General features: G+C 41.4%; 1 protein-coding gene across 2 annotated transcripts in view; it reads right to left on the reverse strand.

Moving 5' to 3' along the window:
* Positions 1-20,637, reverse strand: part of ccdc186 (coiled-coil domain-containing protein 186) — a 116,556-nt gene that overhangs the window by 80,041 nt on the left and 15,878 nt on the right. For both annotated transcript variants that reach the window (XM_060842116.1, XM_060842117.1), the window contains exon 2: positions 7,139-7,865. In XM_060842116.1, the coding sequence (XP_060698099.1) occupies positions 7,139-7,842 (704 nt within the window). In that variant the 5' untranslated portion in view covers positions 7,843-7,865. The remainder of the gene's footprint in view (positions 1-7,138; positions 7,866-20,637) is intronic.

Genomic DNA, 20,637 nt, shown 5'->3' on the forward strand with positions numbered 1-20,637 from the left:
AATAACCCTACCAATTTGGGTGGCAACTTTGAGGGATCTATGGACATGGAACCCAAGATCCCTTCTGTTCCTCCACTTGCTAAGAACCCTCCCTTTAACCCTGTATTCTGCATTAAAATTTGACCTTACAAAGTGAATCACTTCACACTTTTCCAGGTTGAACTCCATCTGTAACTTATCAGACCAGCTCTGCATCTTGTCAATGTCCCATTGCAATCTACAACAGCCCTCCACAACTCCACCAAACATCGTGAATTTGACAAACTTATTAACCCATCCTTCCACTTCTTTATCCAAAGTCATTCATAAAAATCACAGAGCAGAGGGTCCAGAACTGATTCCTGTGGACCACCACTGGTCACCAAGCTCCAGCTTGAATGCTTTCCATGTACTACCACCTTCTGTCTTCTATTGGTCAGCCAATTCTGTATCCAGACAGCCAAATGTTCCTGTATTCCATGCCTCCTCACGTTCTGAATGAGCCTACCATGGATAACCTGATCAAACGCCTTGCTAAAATCCATGTATTTCACATCCACTGCTCTACCTTCAATGTGTTTTGTCACATCCTCAAAGAATTCAATAAGGTTTGTAAGGCATGACCAGCCCCTCACAAAGCCTAGTTGACTATCTCTAATCAAACTATAGTTTTCCAAGTAAGCATAAATCCTGTCTCTTCGAATCCTCTCCAATATTTTGCCAACCATTGACCGAAGACTGACTGGATCTGTATTTCTCAGGATTATCTCTATTCCCTTTCTTGAACAAAGAAATAATATTTGCCACCCTCCAATCATCTGGCACTACTCAAGTAGACAGTGAAGATGCAAAGATCATTGCCAAATGTGCAACAATCTCTTCCCTTACCTCTGTAAGAACCTTGGGTATATCCTGTATGGCCCAAGGGATTTATCTATCCTCATGTTTTTCAAACCTTTTGAGCACATCTTCCTTCTTAAAATCAACCTGTTCTAGCACATCAGTCTGCTTCACGCTGTCCTCACAAATGACAAGCTCCCTCTCAGTGGTGAATACTGAAGCAATGTATACATTAAGGACTTCCCCCTATGTCCAAGCACAAGTTCCCTCCACTATCCATAATCAGCCATCCTCTTGTTCCTCGCATCAATGTAGAATGCCTTAGGGCGTTCCTTAATCCCAACTGCTGAAGCTTTTTCATGCTACCTTCTCACTCTAAGTCTGTTCTTCAGTTGCTTCCTGGCTACCTCTAACACCCTGTCTGATCCTTGCTACCTCAACCTTAAGTAAGCTTCCTTCTTCCTCATGACTCGATGTTCCACATTCCTTGTCATCTAAGATTCTTTCAACTTGCTATCCGTTCCTTGCCTCAGGAGGGACAAACTTGTCCAGCACTAAGTGCTTCCTAATCAACCTCCAAATTTCTGTTGAGCATTTCCCGGAGAACATCTTTCCCAATTTAGGTGCCCCAGTTCCTGCCTTCCTATACCATCTGCTCCTATCCATCTCCGCGAGTATAGTTAAGGTCAGCCCAAGATCTGACACCTGGTTCATTGTCAAGCTCCAAATCCAATATTGCCTCCCCTTTAGTCGGCCTATCTACATATTGAGTCAAGAACCCTTCCTGACAAACACTGCTCCATCCAAACTATTCACGCTAAAGGAGATTCCAATCAATAAGGGAAGTTAAAGTCACCCATGTTAACAACCCTGTTATTTCTGCACCTTTCCAAAATCTGTCTCTCAATCTACTCTTCTCTGTCTCCATTGCTATTGGGGGAGGGGGGGGGGGGGGGGGGGTGGTGGTGGTCTATAGAAAACTCCCAATAAAGTGACTGCTCCTTTCCTGTTTCTGATTTCCACCCATACTGACTGTTGAGAAATCAGAAATTGTGGAATCAAGGGTTATGGAGAGAAGGCAGGAACAGGATACTGATTAAGAATGATCAGCCATGATCATATTGAATGGTGGTGCAGGCTCGAAGGGCAGAATGGCCTACTCCTGCACCTATTGTCTAAACCCTCCTTGCTGACCTCTCTTCCTACAGTTGTGATACTACCCCTGTGATATCAAAATCTCCGTAACAGCCGCAACACTATAGTTCCAAGTGCTGATCCATGCTCAGAGTTTGTCACCTTTATTCCTGACACTTCCTGCATTAAAATAGAAACTCTTCAATCCATCACACTGACTGCACACCTTTGCCCTATCAAGTGCCTATCCCTCCTCACAGACTCTCTGCACACTACATCTGGCTGTTCACTACCTACTCCAACATCTGATCAATAGCTCAGATTCCTACATCCATGCCAATCTAGTTTAAACCCTCCCAAACAGCTCTGGCACACGTCACACCCAGGATATTGTTGCCCCCCCCAGTTCATGTTCAATCCTTCCTTCTTGTGCAGGTCCCACCTTCCCCAATGATCCACATACCTGAAGCCCTCCCTCCTGCACCATCCATAGATAGAGGTTGTGAGTTTTGAAGACACTGTTAGAAGGAATCCTGGTGAATTTAACATGTAAACAACTGTAATTGTTACATGCTTATTTATCTAAGTGATAAATTACTTGCTTTAAACAATTAACTTTGTTTCCTGTTCAAACACAGTAATTTTACTGAGCAGTTGCTATTAGATTTGATGAATAACAGTTTAATTCATGGTGTGAGAGTTCAGTTTAAAATCGGAGGTTCCAACAAAATTAGCTGAATTTACATTTGGAATGTATACTTAGATAATCTAATGTATGTACCAATTAGTAGTCAAATACTGGGTGAAGTCCTCTTTTGGCCATCTGATACACCTGAGAGCACCACCCAATTGGTCTTAGAATTATATAATGCCCATCTCTTATTTCTCTCTCTATTTGAGAATTCTGTGACAACTGTTGGACTGCCAAGTACTTCATCTCCCATTGTTCTGCTCCCCCGAAGAAGTTTCTTAGATCTAAATTTCTTGCTACCTTATTTAACACTTTTCCATCAAGGGTTCAGCATTTAATATATTAATGAATTACATTTTTAAAATCAACTTGAATACAAATCAGCAGTGGAGACGTCAACATCAATTCTAGGAGCACTACATTCAGTGGACTCCCAGCCATGGATCATTCCACCGACTGCTGCTTCCTGTCTTCTAGCCAATTGTATCAACTAGGGAACCACTCACCTTGTTGTTCTGTACACAAAATAATTTCTCCCAGTTTCCCTTTTCGAGCATGTATGTAAACCTTCAAGGGTCTCACTACAAATCTATTCGAGTTACAGATTAAGTAGCACATTGTATATTTCCTAGCTGGAGCAAAAATTATTGCAGATGCCGGAATCTGTACTGGAAACAACAAATGCTGGTGATCACAGCAGGTCAGACAGCATCCATATAGAGAGAGCAAGCTAACTTTTTGAAGTTAGAATCTAAACATTGGCTTGCTCTCTCTAACTTCAAAAAGTTAGCTTGCCCTCTCTCCATGGATGCTGTCTGACCTGCTGTGCTCTCCAGCACTACTTGTTTTCAGTATATTTCCAGCAGTTGGCTAATAAATTTCACAAACTCAAAGTTTTCTTCCACTGAACCCAAATTAGATACCATCTCCACAATCCAAAATCCCACAAACTAACTTCAGTAGTTACGAAGTTCACATTATTCACAAAGCACTTAAAATATATTAATTTGTCCATGGGAGAGGTCAAGTCAGCCAATTCAGTTATAAACATCACTGCATGTTTGATATCACCCATCCAATCAGTGTTTGAGAAACTTATTTCTAATTTGTATTCAAATATTTCAAAAACACTATTGCTCAACATACTCCAAATCAGCTATTCTTTGGGAAGAATTAGACAGCAGCATGGTAGAACACTTTATGGAAGGTTTGCAGCAAATCATCAAGTTTTGTTCTGATCAGGAATAACTCTTCTTGTCTAGTTTCATAGAATTTGCAAAATCTCCAAATTGCATAGTAGTATCTTTTCTGTTACTGCTATTATTGCTAAATCTACAGCTTCTCTTTATTTCAATCATTGTTAAAATGAGGACAGTGCTACGAATGCCAGCATTTTTCATTCCCATATATGATACAAATGCTATAGGAAGGATCGAAAAGGAGGCAAGGGGGGAGTGGCGTTTTTGATAAGGAATAGCGTAACAGCTGTGCTGAGGGAGGATATTCCTGGAACTACACCAAGGAAAGTTATTTGGGTTGAACTGAGAAATAAGAAAGGAATGATCATGTCATTGGGATTGCATTATAGACCCCCTAATAGTCAGAGGGAAATTAAGAAACAAACTTGCACGGAGATCTCAGCTATCTGAAAGAATAATAGGGTGGTTATGGTAGGGGATTTTAATGATGACCTATTATGAAATAAGGCAGGGTAGGTGACTGAGGTGTCAGTGGGGGAGCACTTTGGGGCCAGAGACCATAATTCTATTAGATTTAAAATAGTGATAGAAAAAGGATAGACCAGATCTAAAAGTTGAAGTTCTAAATTGGAGAAGGTATTAGGCAAGAACTTTCAAAAGCTGATTGGGGGCAGATGTTCACAGGTAAAGGGACGGTTGGAAAATGGGAAGCCTTCAGGAATGAGATAACAAGAATCCAGAGAAAGTATATTCCTGTCAGGATGAAAGGGAAGGCTGGTAGGTATAGGGAATACTGGATGACGAAAGAAATTGAGGGTTTAGTTAAGAAAAAGAAGGAAGCATATATTAGGCACAGACAGGATAGATTGAGTGAATCCTTAGAAAAATATAAACGAAGTAGGAGTATACTTAAGAGGGAAATCAGGAAGGCAAAAAGGGGACATGAGATAGCTTTGGCAAATACGTTAAGGACAAAAGGGTAACTGGGGAGAGAATAGGGCCCCTCAAAGATCAGCAAGGCAGCCTTTGTGTGGAGCCACAGAAAATGGGGGAGATATTAAATGAGTATTTTGCATCAATGTTTACTGTGGAAAAGAAAATGGAAGACAGACTGTGGGGAAATAGATGGTGACACCTTGCAAAATGTCCATATTACACAGGAGGAAGTGCTGGATGTCTTGAAACGGTTAAAAGGTGGATAAATCCCTAGCACATGATCAGGTGTACCAGAGAACTCTGTGGGAAGCTAGAGAAGTGATTGTTGGGCCTCTTGCTGAGATCTCAGTATCATCGATAGTCACAGGTGAGGTGCCGGAAGACTGGAGGTTGGCTAATGTGGTGCCACTGTTTAAGAAGGGTGGTAAGGACAAACCAGGGAACTATAGACCAGTGAGCCTGACCTCGGTGGTGGGCAAGTTGTTGGAGGGAATCCTGAGAGACAGGATGCACATGTATTCAGAAAGGCAAGGACTTATTACAGATCATCAACATGGCTTTGTGCATGGGAAATCATGTCTCACAAACTTGATTGAGTTTTTTTGAAGTAGTAACAAAAAGAGGATTGATGAGGACAGAGTGGTAGATGTGATCTATGCAGACTTCAATAAGGCGTTCGACAAGGTTCTCCATGGGAGACTGATTAGCAAGGTTAGATCTCACGGAATACAGGGAGAACTAACCATTTGGATACAGAACTGGCTCAAAAGGTAGAAGACAGAGGGTGGTGGTCTGTGACTAGTGGAATGCCACAAGGATCGGTGCTGGGTCCTCTACTTTGTCATTTACATGAAAGATTTGGATGCGAGCATAAGCAGTACAGGTAGTAACTTTGCAGATGACACCAAAATTGGAGGTATAATCGTCAATGAAGGTTACCTCAGATTACAACAGGATCTTGACCAGATGGGCCAATGGGCTGAGAAGGGGCAGATGGAGTTTAATTCAGATCAATGCAAGGTGCTGCATTTTGGGAAAGCAAATCTTAGCAGGACTTATACAATTAATGGTAAGTTCCCAGGGAGTGTTGCTGAACAAAGAAACCTTGGAGTGCAGGTTTATAACTCCTTGAAAGTGGAGTCGCAGGTAGATAGGATAATGAAGAAGGTGTTTGGTATGCTTTCCTTTATTGGTCAGAGTATTGAGTACAGGAGTTGGGAAGTCATGTTACGGCTGTACAGGACACTGTTGGAATATTGCGTGCAATTCTGGTCTCCTTCCTATCGGAAAGCTGTGAAACTTGAGAGGGTTCATAAAAGATTTACAAGGATGTTGCCAGGATTGGAGGATTTGAGCTATAGGGAGAGGCTGAACAGGCTGGGGCTGTTTTCCCTGGAGCGTTGGAGGCTGAGGTTTAAAAAATTATGAGCGGCATGGATAGGATAAATAGACAAAGTCTTTTCCCTGGGGTCGGGCAGTCCAGAGCTAGAGGGCATAGATTTAGGGCGAGAGGGGAAAGATATGAGAGACACATAAGGGGGAAATTTTTCACACAGGTGGTACGTGTATGGAATGAGCTGCCAGAGGATGTGGTGGAGGCTGGTACAATTGCAACATTTAAAAGGCATCTGGATGGGTATTTGAATAGCAAGGATTTGGAGGGATATGGGCCGGGTGCTGGCAGATGGGACGAGATTGGGTTGGGATATCTGGTCGGTATGGACAGGTCTGTTTCCATGCTGTACATCTCTATGACTCTATATACCATGATGTGGTAGTGATAGGCATTCTTGAACTACAAGTGGGTCATGAGGCTTACTTCACTTTAGAGGGGGTCAAAGAACTACCATGTCAGTACAAGACTGGAATCTCATATTGGTCACATCAGTAAAGATGCCAACTTTCCTTCCCAAAAAGGACATTGTGAACTAGTAGGATTTTTGAAATTTTCCTGTTAGCAACTTTTTATTTTCAGATTTGGTTTTTAACTTGTTTATAAATAAATCACTGTTAAGCCTGTCAACAAACCCAGAAAGAATTATTTACATTCCATCACAATATCAGTGGTTTTCTCCATCTATTTTCTGAATCAATAGAAATCTCACTAGATGTGTTTTGATAACAATTGTGTTGACAACATTTTTCCCTTGAAATTGCTACCATTGTTTGGATATTAGGCAAAGATTCACTGTGTTTTATTAGAAACGACCAGCTATTAAATACGTCCATACCCAGCATCTGCAGTTCCATAAAATGGCAAGGGGGGGGGGCGCGGGGGGGCAGCGGTGTACAATATCTCACTCACATCAACGTAACTTAAACTGTTCTCAACATAGTTACCATATTTTAAAACACTTACTTGTTTATTTTCTTTTCTTGTTGAAGAAATTTACTTTGTATGGACTCATTCAACATGATTACGGCACCGTTTTCTTTCGTAATTCCATTGGGTAAACTGCAGCTCACAGAGGATTCTGTTGAAAACATGTTGAACTCCGATTCTAACTCATCCAACAATGCATCCTGAGAGGATTCTTGCTCCATCCTGGACATCAGGTCCTTGGTTACTTTTGTATCAAAGGGACTTTCAGATTCAAATTTGTTAGAGGGGGATGATGTGCATTTGGTCCAATTAATAGGATCTGTCTGTTTTGATGTCTCTGATGTAGGACTGTATTTTTGATTGACAATTCTACTCAATTCTGTACAGTCAGCATCCTCCGACCTAATTTCTGATTCTTTTCCTGTATCAGTTTTAAATGCAATTAAAGCACAAGGTTCTCCACTTCCACCCTGGTCTGTCACATTATTCATACTCTGTTCAACCTCCTGCGTCTTCAATTCGACCTCAGCAGTTCCAACTTCATCTTTTGTACTTATATCCACTCTCAGTACTTTGGCTTTTGAGTCAGTTTCGGATTCATGACATGTGTTATTGAATGGGTTTGTTTCTGCTGCATCACTTGTGGAATTGTCAATCAACAAATTTTCTTTATTATCATCGCTGCACAACAGCTGTTCATTGACCTGCGGAGAAACCTGCTCACTTAGATCTTGTTCCATTTTCAGTCATCCAAATATTTATCCTGCAACAATAAAATCAAAAGACATGATGAAATGGCAAAATCATATGAACACTAAATAACATATTGAAAATGAAAGGTCAAAGCCCACACAGCTGCTTTCTCCATGGCTGAATAAATTCCAAAAATATTAATGTATTTCACAATAAATGGTTTGAGCACAATGATTGCAATATCTATAAGATATTATCTAACAATTTTTTAAATATAAGCTCAAACTTTTCTATTTATAAAGACATGCTGGAGGTTCTAATATGACAATGAGGAACAGCTCCCTGCCCTCAGCTAGCCAGCTTCCCCACACCATACCCTGCCCCATCCCACCACCTTCACCACAGAATGCAAGTGGACATGACTGTTTTACTGAGACCTAACCCAGAGCCTCAATCAAACACAGGCTGATAACATTAGGATCATAAGAACATGTATACTTTTTTCTCCAAAAGGATTTGTGTCATTCAACAGTTAAGAAAACTGACAAACATTTGAGTCATTTAACACAATTAAATCGTTAGTCAGTCCAAAAATGACCCAAGTCTAGGAAAGAAACGTTCAAAAATCTCCTTCACTTGAATCCACACCAATAGTTTAAAGATATTGCACATAATAGATTAAAAAGGAACAAACTTGTATTTACGTAGTGCCTTCGGCATGGTGAAAATATCTCAAAAGCATTTTACAGCAGTATTTCTAAACACCAGACTACATAAAAAGGGATCTCATGGGAACATGAGTAGGGACATTCAGCCCAACATTCAGAAATCAGTATTCAGTATTCAGAAATCTGTCACTCTAAACATGCTTGATGACTGAACTTTTCCAAACATCTCATTGACAAAGTATAATAGTGTAGCATATATGGCAAAGGGTTAAGAATTTCAGGGCCTTGCTCATGACCTGGAAATGGGAGTTCAAATTTCCATCATGGCAGCTGGGGAATTTATGTCCTTAGGGGAGCAGGAGGATATCCTGGTTAAGTGGTTTGGCCATGCTAGATTGCCCATAGTATCCAGGGTTGTGCAAGTTCGGTGGATTAGCCATGGGAAATGCAGAGTTATAGGAATGGGGTAGAGGGTTGGGTCTGGGTGGGATGCTTTTAGGAGGGTCAATGTGGACTCAATGGGCTGAATGGCCTGCTTCCACAAAAATTCTAATATATAGCCTATAGTCCAAAGATGTGCGGGTCAGGTGAATTGGCCATGCTAAATTGCCCATATAGTGTTAGGTAAGGGGTATATGTAGGGGTATGGGTGGGTTGCGCTTCGGCGGGTCGGTGTGGACTTGTTGGGCCGAAGGGCCTGTTTCCACACTAAGTAATCTAATCTAAAGTAGCAAAGGTTGCACTTGAGTCATTAGAAAACATGGTCAAATTTAAGAGGACAGTATCAAGAGGAAGAAAGTTAGCCCTCATAAAAAAAAAGGATCAACCATGAGTGGAAACAGAAAAAAAAAGGTAATTTGTAGAAGAAGCAGATATGTTGCCTGATTAAACGCTTTCATTTGGTGAGCCATTATGATCTCAAGCACAATGCTGGAGACAAATTCAACTGAGGCACTCAACAGGGCATGAGATGATAAAAGAATATATTAAAATATTATGAATGGACAAGAAAGAAGTTACAAATTTGTTAATTGTCTACTAAATTTGAAGGAAGGAAGGATGATAAATATCAGTGACAAGGGAACTGAATGAAGATTGCGGAGAACAACTCTTCAAGGTAATTGAAAAACAAAGGGGAAAAATGAGACCTAAGGTATATCTTGAGGACCTAATGGTTCCTACTCCAAGATATTAAAATAAATAAAGGACACTGAATGTGCATTCCTTTTTTATCCCACATTCAAGTGTTACCTACAAGATTAGGAAGATTACAATTTCAATACATTACTTTAGTCCCTTTATCCTTAAATAGTTAACCAGAACCCTGTCAATTGATAGTCATTCTGTCTCTGTTGATAGAATCTGAGTGTTTAAAATATGTATGAGCCAAACAACAAGTGTTCGCTTGTATTACTAATGCAGTGACTTACGTCTGACCAATCCAACCGGTCGAAGTGCTTATTGGAAGGGTGGATAGGAGTATATCAATGACTTTTGTCAAAAATCAAATGTTCAGAAGGCATTTGATAACATCTTACATAACCGATAATCAATTAAGGATTTGGAAATAATGCTGTGATAGGGAATAGCAATTGGTTGAGAGGTACGAGATAGAGTTGTGATTAAGGTAGTGTTTCTGATTGGCAGGATGGACAAGAGATGTTTCTTTGCGAATCTCCACTGATGTCAAGATTTTCACCATAACTGCAAATAATTCTGACAAAGGAACAAAGAGTTGCATATGCGAGTGTGCGTACGACGAAGAAGCCAAATAAGAAACACTATGTTCTGAGGGGATGTGCAAAGATCAATGAGTGGGCAAAACATGGCAGTAGAAGTCTATAAAAGGAAGTACAAGCCATTTACTTTAAACCAGAAGGAAAAATACTAATTGTCTTTCTGAAGAGGAGTTACTGGATTCAAAACTTTGTTTTTTCTCCACAGGTGCTAACAGACCTTCTTTTCTCTGGCAAAATCTGTTTTGTTTGTTTCAGTATTTTAAAGGTTGGGAGCTTGGCAGTGTAACATTTCGATGCCAATTTACTTAAAACTAACTTTCAGTGTACATCTCTGAAGCCTATTAACATTCGTTTGGTAGGCCGAGTGGTTTTAGGTGAAAAAGGTTGAATTGGCAAAGTAAAGCTTCAGGAATACCTTGCTCAGATTTCACTTGTTGTCAACTTTGAGCTCTCTGGAAAAAATTCATGGTCTTGAAGGTACAATGCAGAATTCACCAGGCCTCAAAAGGATAAAGTGTTAAAAAGTGAATTGCACACACTTGGTTTGAGGATCATGGAAACTCGTTTTGGTCCAGTACATACAAAGATGTCAAACAATTAAACATATTTAAACTTAGAGTGAAATCAAGTTTTATTCTTTTTCATGAAAATGGTTGTAGGAAGCAGGAACTCTTTGCTTAGAGTGCTGCGGGTCATGACCAAGATCAATAAAATTTTGTCAGACAGGCAACCACTATGAAGGGATATAGAGAAAAGAGACAACGAAACGGAATTGTCTGTCATGGTCCAAAGTAATGGGGGAATTTACTGAAAATATAACGCAACCTACCGTTTTTCTTGTATAATTTTTCTCATATTAGAAATCAAATGTCAAGAAATTAAAAATGGCATCAGGATTTTAAAAATGCTCAAAGAAAGATAGTTAAAAGTACAAAAAAAATTCATTACCAACAGGGTGAAATATTCTCAAACACTTTCAGCTGTTCACAATGTAAATTAACAACTCCGCCCTGACAGCACCCCACAACAACATGCGAAACACCAATACATTGCAGTTTCAAATTGTTTCAGCTTTGTTCATACTCCTCCACAAAATTTGGTACTCCCAGTTAAAAATGCTAAAAGCACATTTAACAACAATTATAGATTGATTATATTTGAACTAATTTTTAAACAGCTTATGCAACATTTGTTGTCATTCCTTAAAAGTCATAGTGTAGTTTTATGTTCAAATGTACTGCTATGTGAGTTTCATTTTGGAGTAAACAAATAATCTATTTCCATTTATTTATTAATAAGCAGCCACAAAATCAGCAGGTTTGTTCAACTAAGCAGCACTGGTTTCACATCTTGACTCAGGGAGAGATGTGCTAGCTTAGATTAGAGTGGTGCTGGAAAGGCACAGCAGGTCAGGCAGCATCCGTGGAGCCGGACAAAAAAATCAATGTTTTAGACAAAAACCCTTCAGCAACTGCAGTCCTTGTTTTTACCGAGATGTGCTAGCTTACCAGGGCTCTTAAGAGAACAGGTTATTTTTCACTCAGATTCTTCAAAGTATATCAGAATGGGAAGTGCTGAATTCTAATAAGTTGGACATGTTTGAAACACTCAACATTAGTTGATTATTAGTGAAAAAGAATTATATTCTTCTGCTTGACAGGAATGCAGAGTAACCATATTCCTCAACTGAATGATAAGCAAATGTATTAATTTTAAATCTACAATACATTCTATTGCAGAATGGTGAGATGCAAGAGTTAGGTAGCTTTTCAATGCACAGCATACAAAGGAACCTCAATTATCCGAATTTGAGATTACCCAAAGATGATCAAGGTCCTGATAGAAACATTACATCAAATGTTTCAACTCTGATTGCATCTTTTGTTTATCCACAGATTCAGATTCAATCTATAAGCACATCGCCCTGGACCCAACATACCTGCCACTGCAGCGGACAGCTGGAACTGACAACCGGAAGTGGCAGATACAAATCACTATAAATGCCAGAGGAAAGATCACAGAAGTGCTTCACAGGAGGCTCCCAAGCACGGAGGTTGTCACCGAGACAGGGGACAAAACGCCTGCAACACAAATTCCCAGCTCGGCGAACAGAACCACAACAACAACGAGCATCCGAGCTACAAATCATCTCCCAAATTTTGAACAAGCTAAGTGTTCATCATCTGTCCTCCCTCCTCCTAAATCATATCAAATCTTGGCTTTTCTTAAATATGGCTTTCAAATTCATGGACTCTTCTCAACAGGAACACAATTCTTCTGCACTTCATTGCCTAAGACTCAATTGCTGTGTCTCTGACCTACAACAGAGAGTGAAATTTAAAGTAACAAATCAACTTACAGCCCTTCCCTCCTTATTGTTATTGCATTCTGAGCCTGTGACTGGCCAAGTGGTTCTACTGGTTTTGTCGCTTTAGCTGCAGTCTGGATTCTGTCGAGAATTACATGCTTCTGGGTCAAAATACTTCATCCACATCTTCTGGCTTCTCAGTGATTGGATCTTTTTCTACTCTACAACAGGACGTACTTATCACCAGGTCTTTATTCCTAATGAAATGTTTTCACCTGTACTTGTTCTGATACCCTGACCTTTAAACATTTCTTAACTTCTCCAAATTTGTAAAGTGATAAGGGAATGGCACTCATTTATCCCATCAAAGGATCACTCCCTCTTCACTGCTCACATTCTCCTGGCAAGTCTGTAACCAAATAACTGCTCATAAGTATTGTTGGTATTTTGGTTTCTGCTCCAGGCACAATTACTTCTACTTCCATTGTTTCTCCTCTTAACTTCTTTCCATTTGCTAATCCTAGATTCGCCTCTCCTGTCATCACCATCCCAGGCTCATGTCCCAGCTCCCAGACAAACTTACAAAGAGAGAGAGGTCAAACAACATAGGCCACTTCGAAATTCAATGTGCAATCTACAGAGATATTCAAGGCGAACTAAGGAAATGGCAGAACAGTTAAACAAATATTTTGCATCTGTTTTTAATGGTGAAAAATACTTTAAACATTCCATTAATACGAAAGAACGGGGAGGAATTAAATACTACCACAACTACAAAAGAAGTCTCAACTACCAGTCAAGCTATTGGGAATAAATGCATTTAAATGCCTTGCCCCTGCTGATTGGCATTTGGGATCCTAAAATTAACAGCTGTGGAAATATTGGTTATAATTTTTCAAAAAGTGTTGGATTCTGGAGAAGTACCAGATAACTGGGTGGGGGAAACTACCCGTGTGGCGCTCCTGGTCACATGGTATAGAAGCAAAAAGTGGATAACTACAGAGCAATTAGCCCAATATCTATTGTGGGAAAAATACTGGAATTAATTAAGGAATAGCAACATATTTAGAAAATCATAATCTAATCAAGCAGAATCTACATGGCTATGTGAAAACTTAATTGTACACGATTTTTCTGTTAGAGTTCTGAGGAAATCTCAACCAGAGTGGATTAAGGAGAACCAGAATGTGTTGTATTTGGATTTCCAGAAGATGTTCAACAAGGGAACTCAAAAAAAGGCTATGTCGTAACAGCCCATCACGTTCAAGGCAGTATACTGGCATGGACAGAGAATTGGTTTCGGAAACAGTGAGTGGCGAATAGGGATTCTTTTCAGGCTGGCAACCTGTAACCAGTGGGATTCCAAAGGAACAGGACTGGGACCACAACTGTTTACAATATATTATGAATTATAAGGAAGCAAATGTACTGCAACTAAATTTGCAAATAACACAAAAATAGGTGAAAGGACAGCTTGCAAGAAGGATATAAATAGTTAACAGATATTAATAGGTTAATTGGACAAGAGTTTGGACAATGGAGTGTAATATGGAAAAACAAAGTTATTCATTTTGGAAGGGAGGAGAAAAGATTAGAATATTATTTAAAATGGAGAGAAACTACAGAAAGCAACAACACAAAGGGACAAGGGACTTGGGTGTACTTGTGCACAAAACACAAAGCTAGCCCTCAGGAGCAGCAGATAATCAGGAACACTGATGGACTATTGACCCATATTTCAAGGGGGTTGGACTATGACAGTAGGAAAGTCTTACTGCAACAGGACAAGGGGCTGGTGAGACCACATCTGCTGTAGTGAGAGCAACTTTTGTTCCCAATCATCGGGAGCAGCACACTAGGATGATCCCCAGTATGGAGGGTGAAATACCTCCACAGAGGGCACTCTCTCTTCTCCAAGTCACCCTTTATTTCCACATGGAAAATTCTTGACACTGATCCAGCTTCCTCACATCCAACTCGGAGTGAACAAAATCTCTACTGTCAGGACTCCCTGATTAGGCCAGATTAAGAGCCACAGTTAAGGAACTCATTCAGATGTCCACCTGGCTGACCTTGTTGCAATCACTTATGAAGGTCTGCCTTACTCACTGGATTTTAGAAGAAAGAGAGGTCATCTCTTTGAAACATACTGTCAAGCCCCCTTAAAAATCCAGAGTAAATTCTGAGAAGATGGCTTCCCTAACTGTAGAGTCTATTCAAAGTTTGTGCGAAGATTTGTAGCTCGGGTGCTTGTTGTAGTGGTTCTGTTCGCCGAGCTGGAAGTTTTTGTTGCAAACGTTTCATCCCCTGGCTAGGAGACATCATCAGTGCTCTGGAGCCTCCTGCGAAGCGCTTCTTTGATGTTTCTTCCAGCATTTATAGTGGTTTAGTACCGCTATAAATGCCAGAAGAAACATCAAAGAAGCGCTTCGCAGGAGGCTCCAGAGCACTGATGATGTCTCCTAGCCAGGGGACGAAACGTTTGCAACAAAAACTTCCAGCTCGGCGAACAGAACCACTGTAGAGTCTATGACCAGGAAGGGATTTTCAGAACAAAGGGACACCAATTTAAAGACTATGATGAGAAGGAATTACTTCTCTTAAAGGGTTGAACAACTTTGGAACTCCTTGCCACAGAGAGTTGTGGAGGAAAAATATTTGTCTCTTTAAGGTGGAAATAGATAGATTCTTGACCAGTAGAGGAATCAAGGGTATGCTGGTAAAGGGCAAAAAGTGGATGCCAGGAACATCAGATCAGCCACAATCCTATTGAATGGCCTGAAGGATTGAATGGTCTTGCCCTGTTCCTATTTCTTATATAATTGTGTTCTGCCTCTTTCAGCATCAAAACGGCCAATGAGGCACTCTGTGCTGCCCCTAACCAAGTGACAGTCCAACTCCGCTACAGCCAACTTTTTCCCCAGTGCACCTTCTGAGGCCAATCTTGTCACCTTCCTTCACATACAACTCACCATCCCATGTGCTGATCTCTGTAACCCTGCTAGCAAATCAGTTATCAACAGCACTCCGTTCATAATACACATTTAATTGAGAATTAGGCCCTCACCATCCATTGGCTTTTTACAGCAAGTTGCATTGTCATGGCTTTATAAAACATTGTTGAGGGAGTCATAACTTCATTTCCCAAAAATAGCTCCTCCATCTTGTAGTATTTCCCCCACCCAGACTCTAACAGCAAGAGTACAGTTCTTATCATCAAGTCATATCTTTTTCCTTCTAGTCTTGTGGTACCTTTCGTTCCAAGCATTTTAGCTTGTTCTGTCCATTTTTTTCCCCATTTATGATGGTTATACTTTACCATTAATGAAGTGCCAAGAAAGTTTTCAGAGTAATCTTCACAGCTTTCCTCACCTCACTTCTGCATTAGACATCTCATTCTCAGTAACTTGAAACTCTATTTTAGTAAATGGGGCACAGCACGGTGGCTCAGTGGTTAGCACTAGGCACCCAGGTTTGATTCCAGCCTTGGCAACTGTCTATGTGGAGTTTGCACATTTTCCTCGTGTTTGCCGTGGGTTTCCTCCCACAGTCTAAAGATCTGCAGGGTAAGTGAATTGGCCATGCTAAGTTGCCAATAGTGTTCAGGATGTGTAGGTTAGGTGGATTATTCAGGAATAAATATAGAATAGGGGAATGGGTATGGGTGGGTTACTCCTCAGAAAGTCGATGTGGATTTGGAGCCAAAGGGCCTGTTTCCACACAGTAGGGATTCTAATTAACATCATGATGTCTCAGAGTTCTCACCTTCTGAGATATTTGCAATGCACGTTCATTGTTAACCCTTTATCATTCATGCCAAGAGATTTCACTGTTCCATTGTGTCAATTAAGGATCAGGCCATCTCTGGTCACTTCCTTCCTCCCTCTCCACCCACATCACTTTTTCCCTTCACACCCTACCTGCTTCTGTCTGTTCTGGAAGAATTTCCTCTCCAAATCCTCACCAAGGAGCATGGACATGAACAGCTATGATGGAGCCTGATATTAGCCATTAACCACAAGATCAGGTTGGATTAAGTAAAACACCAGCCAGCCCTGCAATTTTCTGCTAAAAAAAAAGTTCACTAATCCAGGATCATCCTGGGGTGAGGAAAGAACTAGGAGAAAGTGAGGACTGCAGATGCTGAAGATCAGAGCTGAAAATGTGTTGCTGGAAAAGCGCAGCAGGTCAGGCAGCATCCAAGGAGCAGGAGAATCAACATTTCGGGCATGAGCCCTTCCTGAAGAATGGCTAACAATAGGTAGCGTGTAAAGGCAGACCATGTGATAACAAGGCCTGGTGTGTGGGGCTGGGGGCTCAGACATGGAAGAGTTCAAGCCCTAAAAATTATTGAACTCAATATGGAGTCCGGTGGGCTGCAGGGTCCTAAAGGGGAAAATGAGGTGACATTCTTCCAGCTTGTGTGGAGCTTAAACTGAGGCACTGCAGCAAACTTGAGAGAGATGTTGACCAGGGAATAGGATGGTGTGGCAGGCAACCACTCAGGGTCATTTTTGCAGGACTCAGGTGTTCCACAAAGCAGTCACCCTGTCTACATTACATTTCCCAAATGTTGAGGAGACCACATTGTGAGCAGCAAATGCAGTAGATTAGATTGAGTGAAGTGCAGGTTACATGTTGCTTCACCTGGAAGGTATGTTTGGGGCCTTGGTTACAGAGGAGGGGATATTTTAGGGGTCTGTGCACACGTGAAGGAAGAGTGAACCAGGATGTCCCAGAGGGAACAGTCCCTGCGAAAGGGAGACAAGAGAGAGGAGGGGAATGCGTGTTGGGTGGTAGTATCTCAATGGAGATGGCAGAAATAACAAGTGATGATTTGGTACGTGAATGCTAGTGGGATGTTAGGTAAGCACAAGACAAATCCTATTGCTATTGTGGGAAGGAAGACAGGAGGTGAGGGCGGAAATGCGGGAGATAAGTCAGACCTGGTTAAGAGGCCTGTCAACAACAGTGCTGGCGAGTCCTAGATTTTGAAGGCTCCCTTGTCGAGGTTGGCCTCATCTGAACATATGCGATGGCGACAGAGGGATTGGGAGAATAGAATGGAGATTTTACAGGAAGCAAGGTGAGAGGATGTATGGTCTAGGTCGCTGTGGGGGAGTTGGTGGTTCGAATGTGGATATTAGGGGCCAGTTTATCCCCAGAAATGGAGAGAGAGATGTCTAGGAAGGGAAAGGAGAAGTCAGATGGACCAGGTGAAAGTGAGGTGAAAATGAAATTGGAAGCAAAATTGAAATCCAACTTTTCTAATTCCAAACGAGAGAAGGAAGCAGTAACGATGATATAAATCAGTATATCCAGAGAAAGAGCCAGTCCATCTGATCAGTTTGCTCTACCACTTCCTGTGCCCATCAGATCAGCTTTCAAAGCCACTGCCATTTCCAGGCCTGAAATCAAAATTTATTTTCCCGAACCTTGCTTTCCCTCGAGCACATCTCACCTTGGAAACCCAACTTGTTCCTTCAATATATTCTCACTGAAACACTAACAACTGAAATTCACTTTCTGGCTGCCTTGTTAGCTAACACTATTAACAGTTTTTGCTCTCTTTCAGTATGTCATCAACATGATTCCTCTCAAAGTCATCTCTTGCTCCTCTGTTCCTGTAAACTATCATCCTGTTTCCAACTTCCCTTTCTTCTCCAAAATCCTTGAACGTGCAATCATTTCTGAAATCCAATTCCCAAATTCAATATCATAATGCCTCCAATCAGGTTTCCACCTCTACACAGTAAAATAAAACTGCTTTCCAAAGTTGCAAACGATATCAACACTGATTGTAAACTCTCTCCTCAACCTATCTGCAAGTCTTGGACATGGCTGCTCACAGCATCATCATCATCATCATCATCATCCAACACCTTTCTGTCATCCAAGAGGATTGCCTGCTTTGTTACATCCTCCTGTGCGGTCATGCTAGAAATTCACTTGCAATTGTTTCTCTGCACACTCTTGTGCCCCCCTCAAGGATTCACTTTGGCTCTTTCCTATTTCTTTTTAACATGTTCTTGCCCAGCAACATGATCCAAAACACAACAATTTTCAGATGCCTGCTAATGACACATAGCTTTATTTCACAGAGATGTACACCATGGAAACAGACCCTTCGGTCCAACCCATGCATGCCGACCAGACATCCCAACACAATCTAGTCCCACCCGCCATCACCCAGCCCATATCCCTCCAAACCCTTCCTATTCATATACCCATCAAAATGCCTCTTAGATGTTGCAACTGTACCAGCCTCCACCACTTCATCTGGCAGCTCATTCCATACACGTACCACTGTGTGAAAAGGTTGCCCTATAGGTCTCTTTCATATCTTTCCCCTCTCACCCTAAACCTATGCCTTGTAGTTCTGGACTTCCCGACCCCAGGGAAAAGACATTGTCCATTTACCCTATCCATGCCCCTCAATTTTGTAAGCCTCTATAAAGGTCACCCCTCAGCCTCGAATGCTACAGGGAAAACAGTCCCAGCCTGTTCAGCTTCTCCCTATAGCTCAAATCCTCCAAACCTGGCAACATCCTTGTAAATCTTTTCTGAACCCTTTCAAGTTTCACAACATCTTTCCGATAGGAAGGAAGCCAGAATTGCACGCAATATTCCAGCAGTGGCCGAACCAACGTCCTGTACAGCCGCAATATGACCTCCCAACTCCTGTACTCAATACTCTGGCCAATAAAAGGAAAGCATACCAAATGCCTTCATCACTATCCTATCTACCTGCAACTCCACTTTCAAGGAGCTATGAACCTGCATTCCAAGGTCTCTTTGTTCAGCAACACTCCATGGGAACTTACCATGTATAAGATTTGCTTTCCCAAATTGCAGCACCTCACATTTATTGCACTTCTCTCAACTCTATCAATTGTCAGACTGCTCGTCTAACATTTAGTACGGAATGAGCAAAAGTTCCTCCAAGTAAAGATTAGCAAGACAAAATCCATTGTCTTTAGCCTCACTTCAGTCTTTGATCTACCAACTCCATCCTTCTCCCTCACAACTGCCTGAAGATGAACCAGATTATTTGCAAACTTAGTGTAATAGGTGGCACAGAAGTGCTGAGAAGCATATTTTGAGCCTATAATGAAGAATTCAGTTTTGAAGTTGGAAATAGGCACCGACTCTTCTTTACTTCATTGAATCCACATTAGAAGTCCTAACTTTTGGTTATAATTTGAATACTTAACAGTTTTGTACATCTGGCTGACTATCCACATTCAGTCTTTCCTAAACTCTAAGTCACCCAAACCTCTGCTGCTAGTATCTGAATTAGGTAGACAAGCAGGAGGCTGGGAGAAAACAACAAGCCAGGCAGCATCAGGGAGGTGGAGAAGAACATATAACAATACAGCACAGAACAGGCCCTTTGGCCCACGATGTTATGCCGAACATTTGTCCTAGCTTAAGCACCTATCCATGTACCTATCGAATTGCCGCTTAAAAAGGTCGCCAATGATTCTGACTCTGCCACTCCCACAGGCAGCACATTCCATGCCCCCACCACTCTCTGGGTAAAGAACCTACTCCTGACATCCCCCCATACCTTCCACCCTTCACCTTAAATTTATGTCCCCTTGTAACACACTGTTGTACCTGGGGAAAAAGTCTCTGACTGACTGTCTACTCTATCTATTCCCCTGATCATCTTATGAACTTCTATCAAGTCACCCCTCATCCTTCGCCGTTCCAATGAGAAAAGACCTAGCACTCTCAACCTATCCTCATACGACCTATTCTCCATTCCAGGCAACAGCCTGGTAAATCTCCTCTGCACCCTTTCCAAAGCTGCACACAGTACTCCAAATGCAGCCTTACCAAGGTCCTGTAGAGCTGCAACATCACCTCTCGACTCTTGAATTCAATCCCTCTGCTAATGAACGCTAATACACCATAGGCCTTCTTACACGCTCTATCCATCTAAAGTAGATGTTTCAGGTGTAACCTTTCTTCAGGACAGGAGTCGATGGAAGGGATGAATCTAGTGGGTGGCTGAGAGGAATGGAAGGGAGAGGCTGGGGAGTTAGGGGACAGGTAGGGAGGTTATTTGAAATTGGTATCCCATTCAATAATCAGTTCTTCACTGAGTTCCATGGGTCAGAG

Source organism: Hemiscyllium ocellatum, chromosome 22 (genome assembly GCF_020745735.1).
Source record: "Hemiscyllium ocellatum isolate sHemOce1 chromosome 22, sHemOce1.pat.X.cur, whole genome shotgun sequence".
NCBI classification, from domain to species: domain Eukaryota; kingdom Metazoa; phylum Chordata; class Chondrichthyes; order Orectolobiformes; family Hemiscylliidae; genus Hemiscyllium; species Hemiscyllium ocellatum.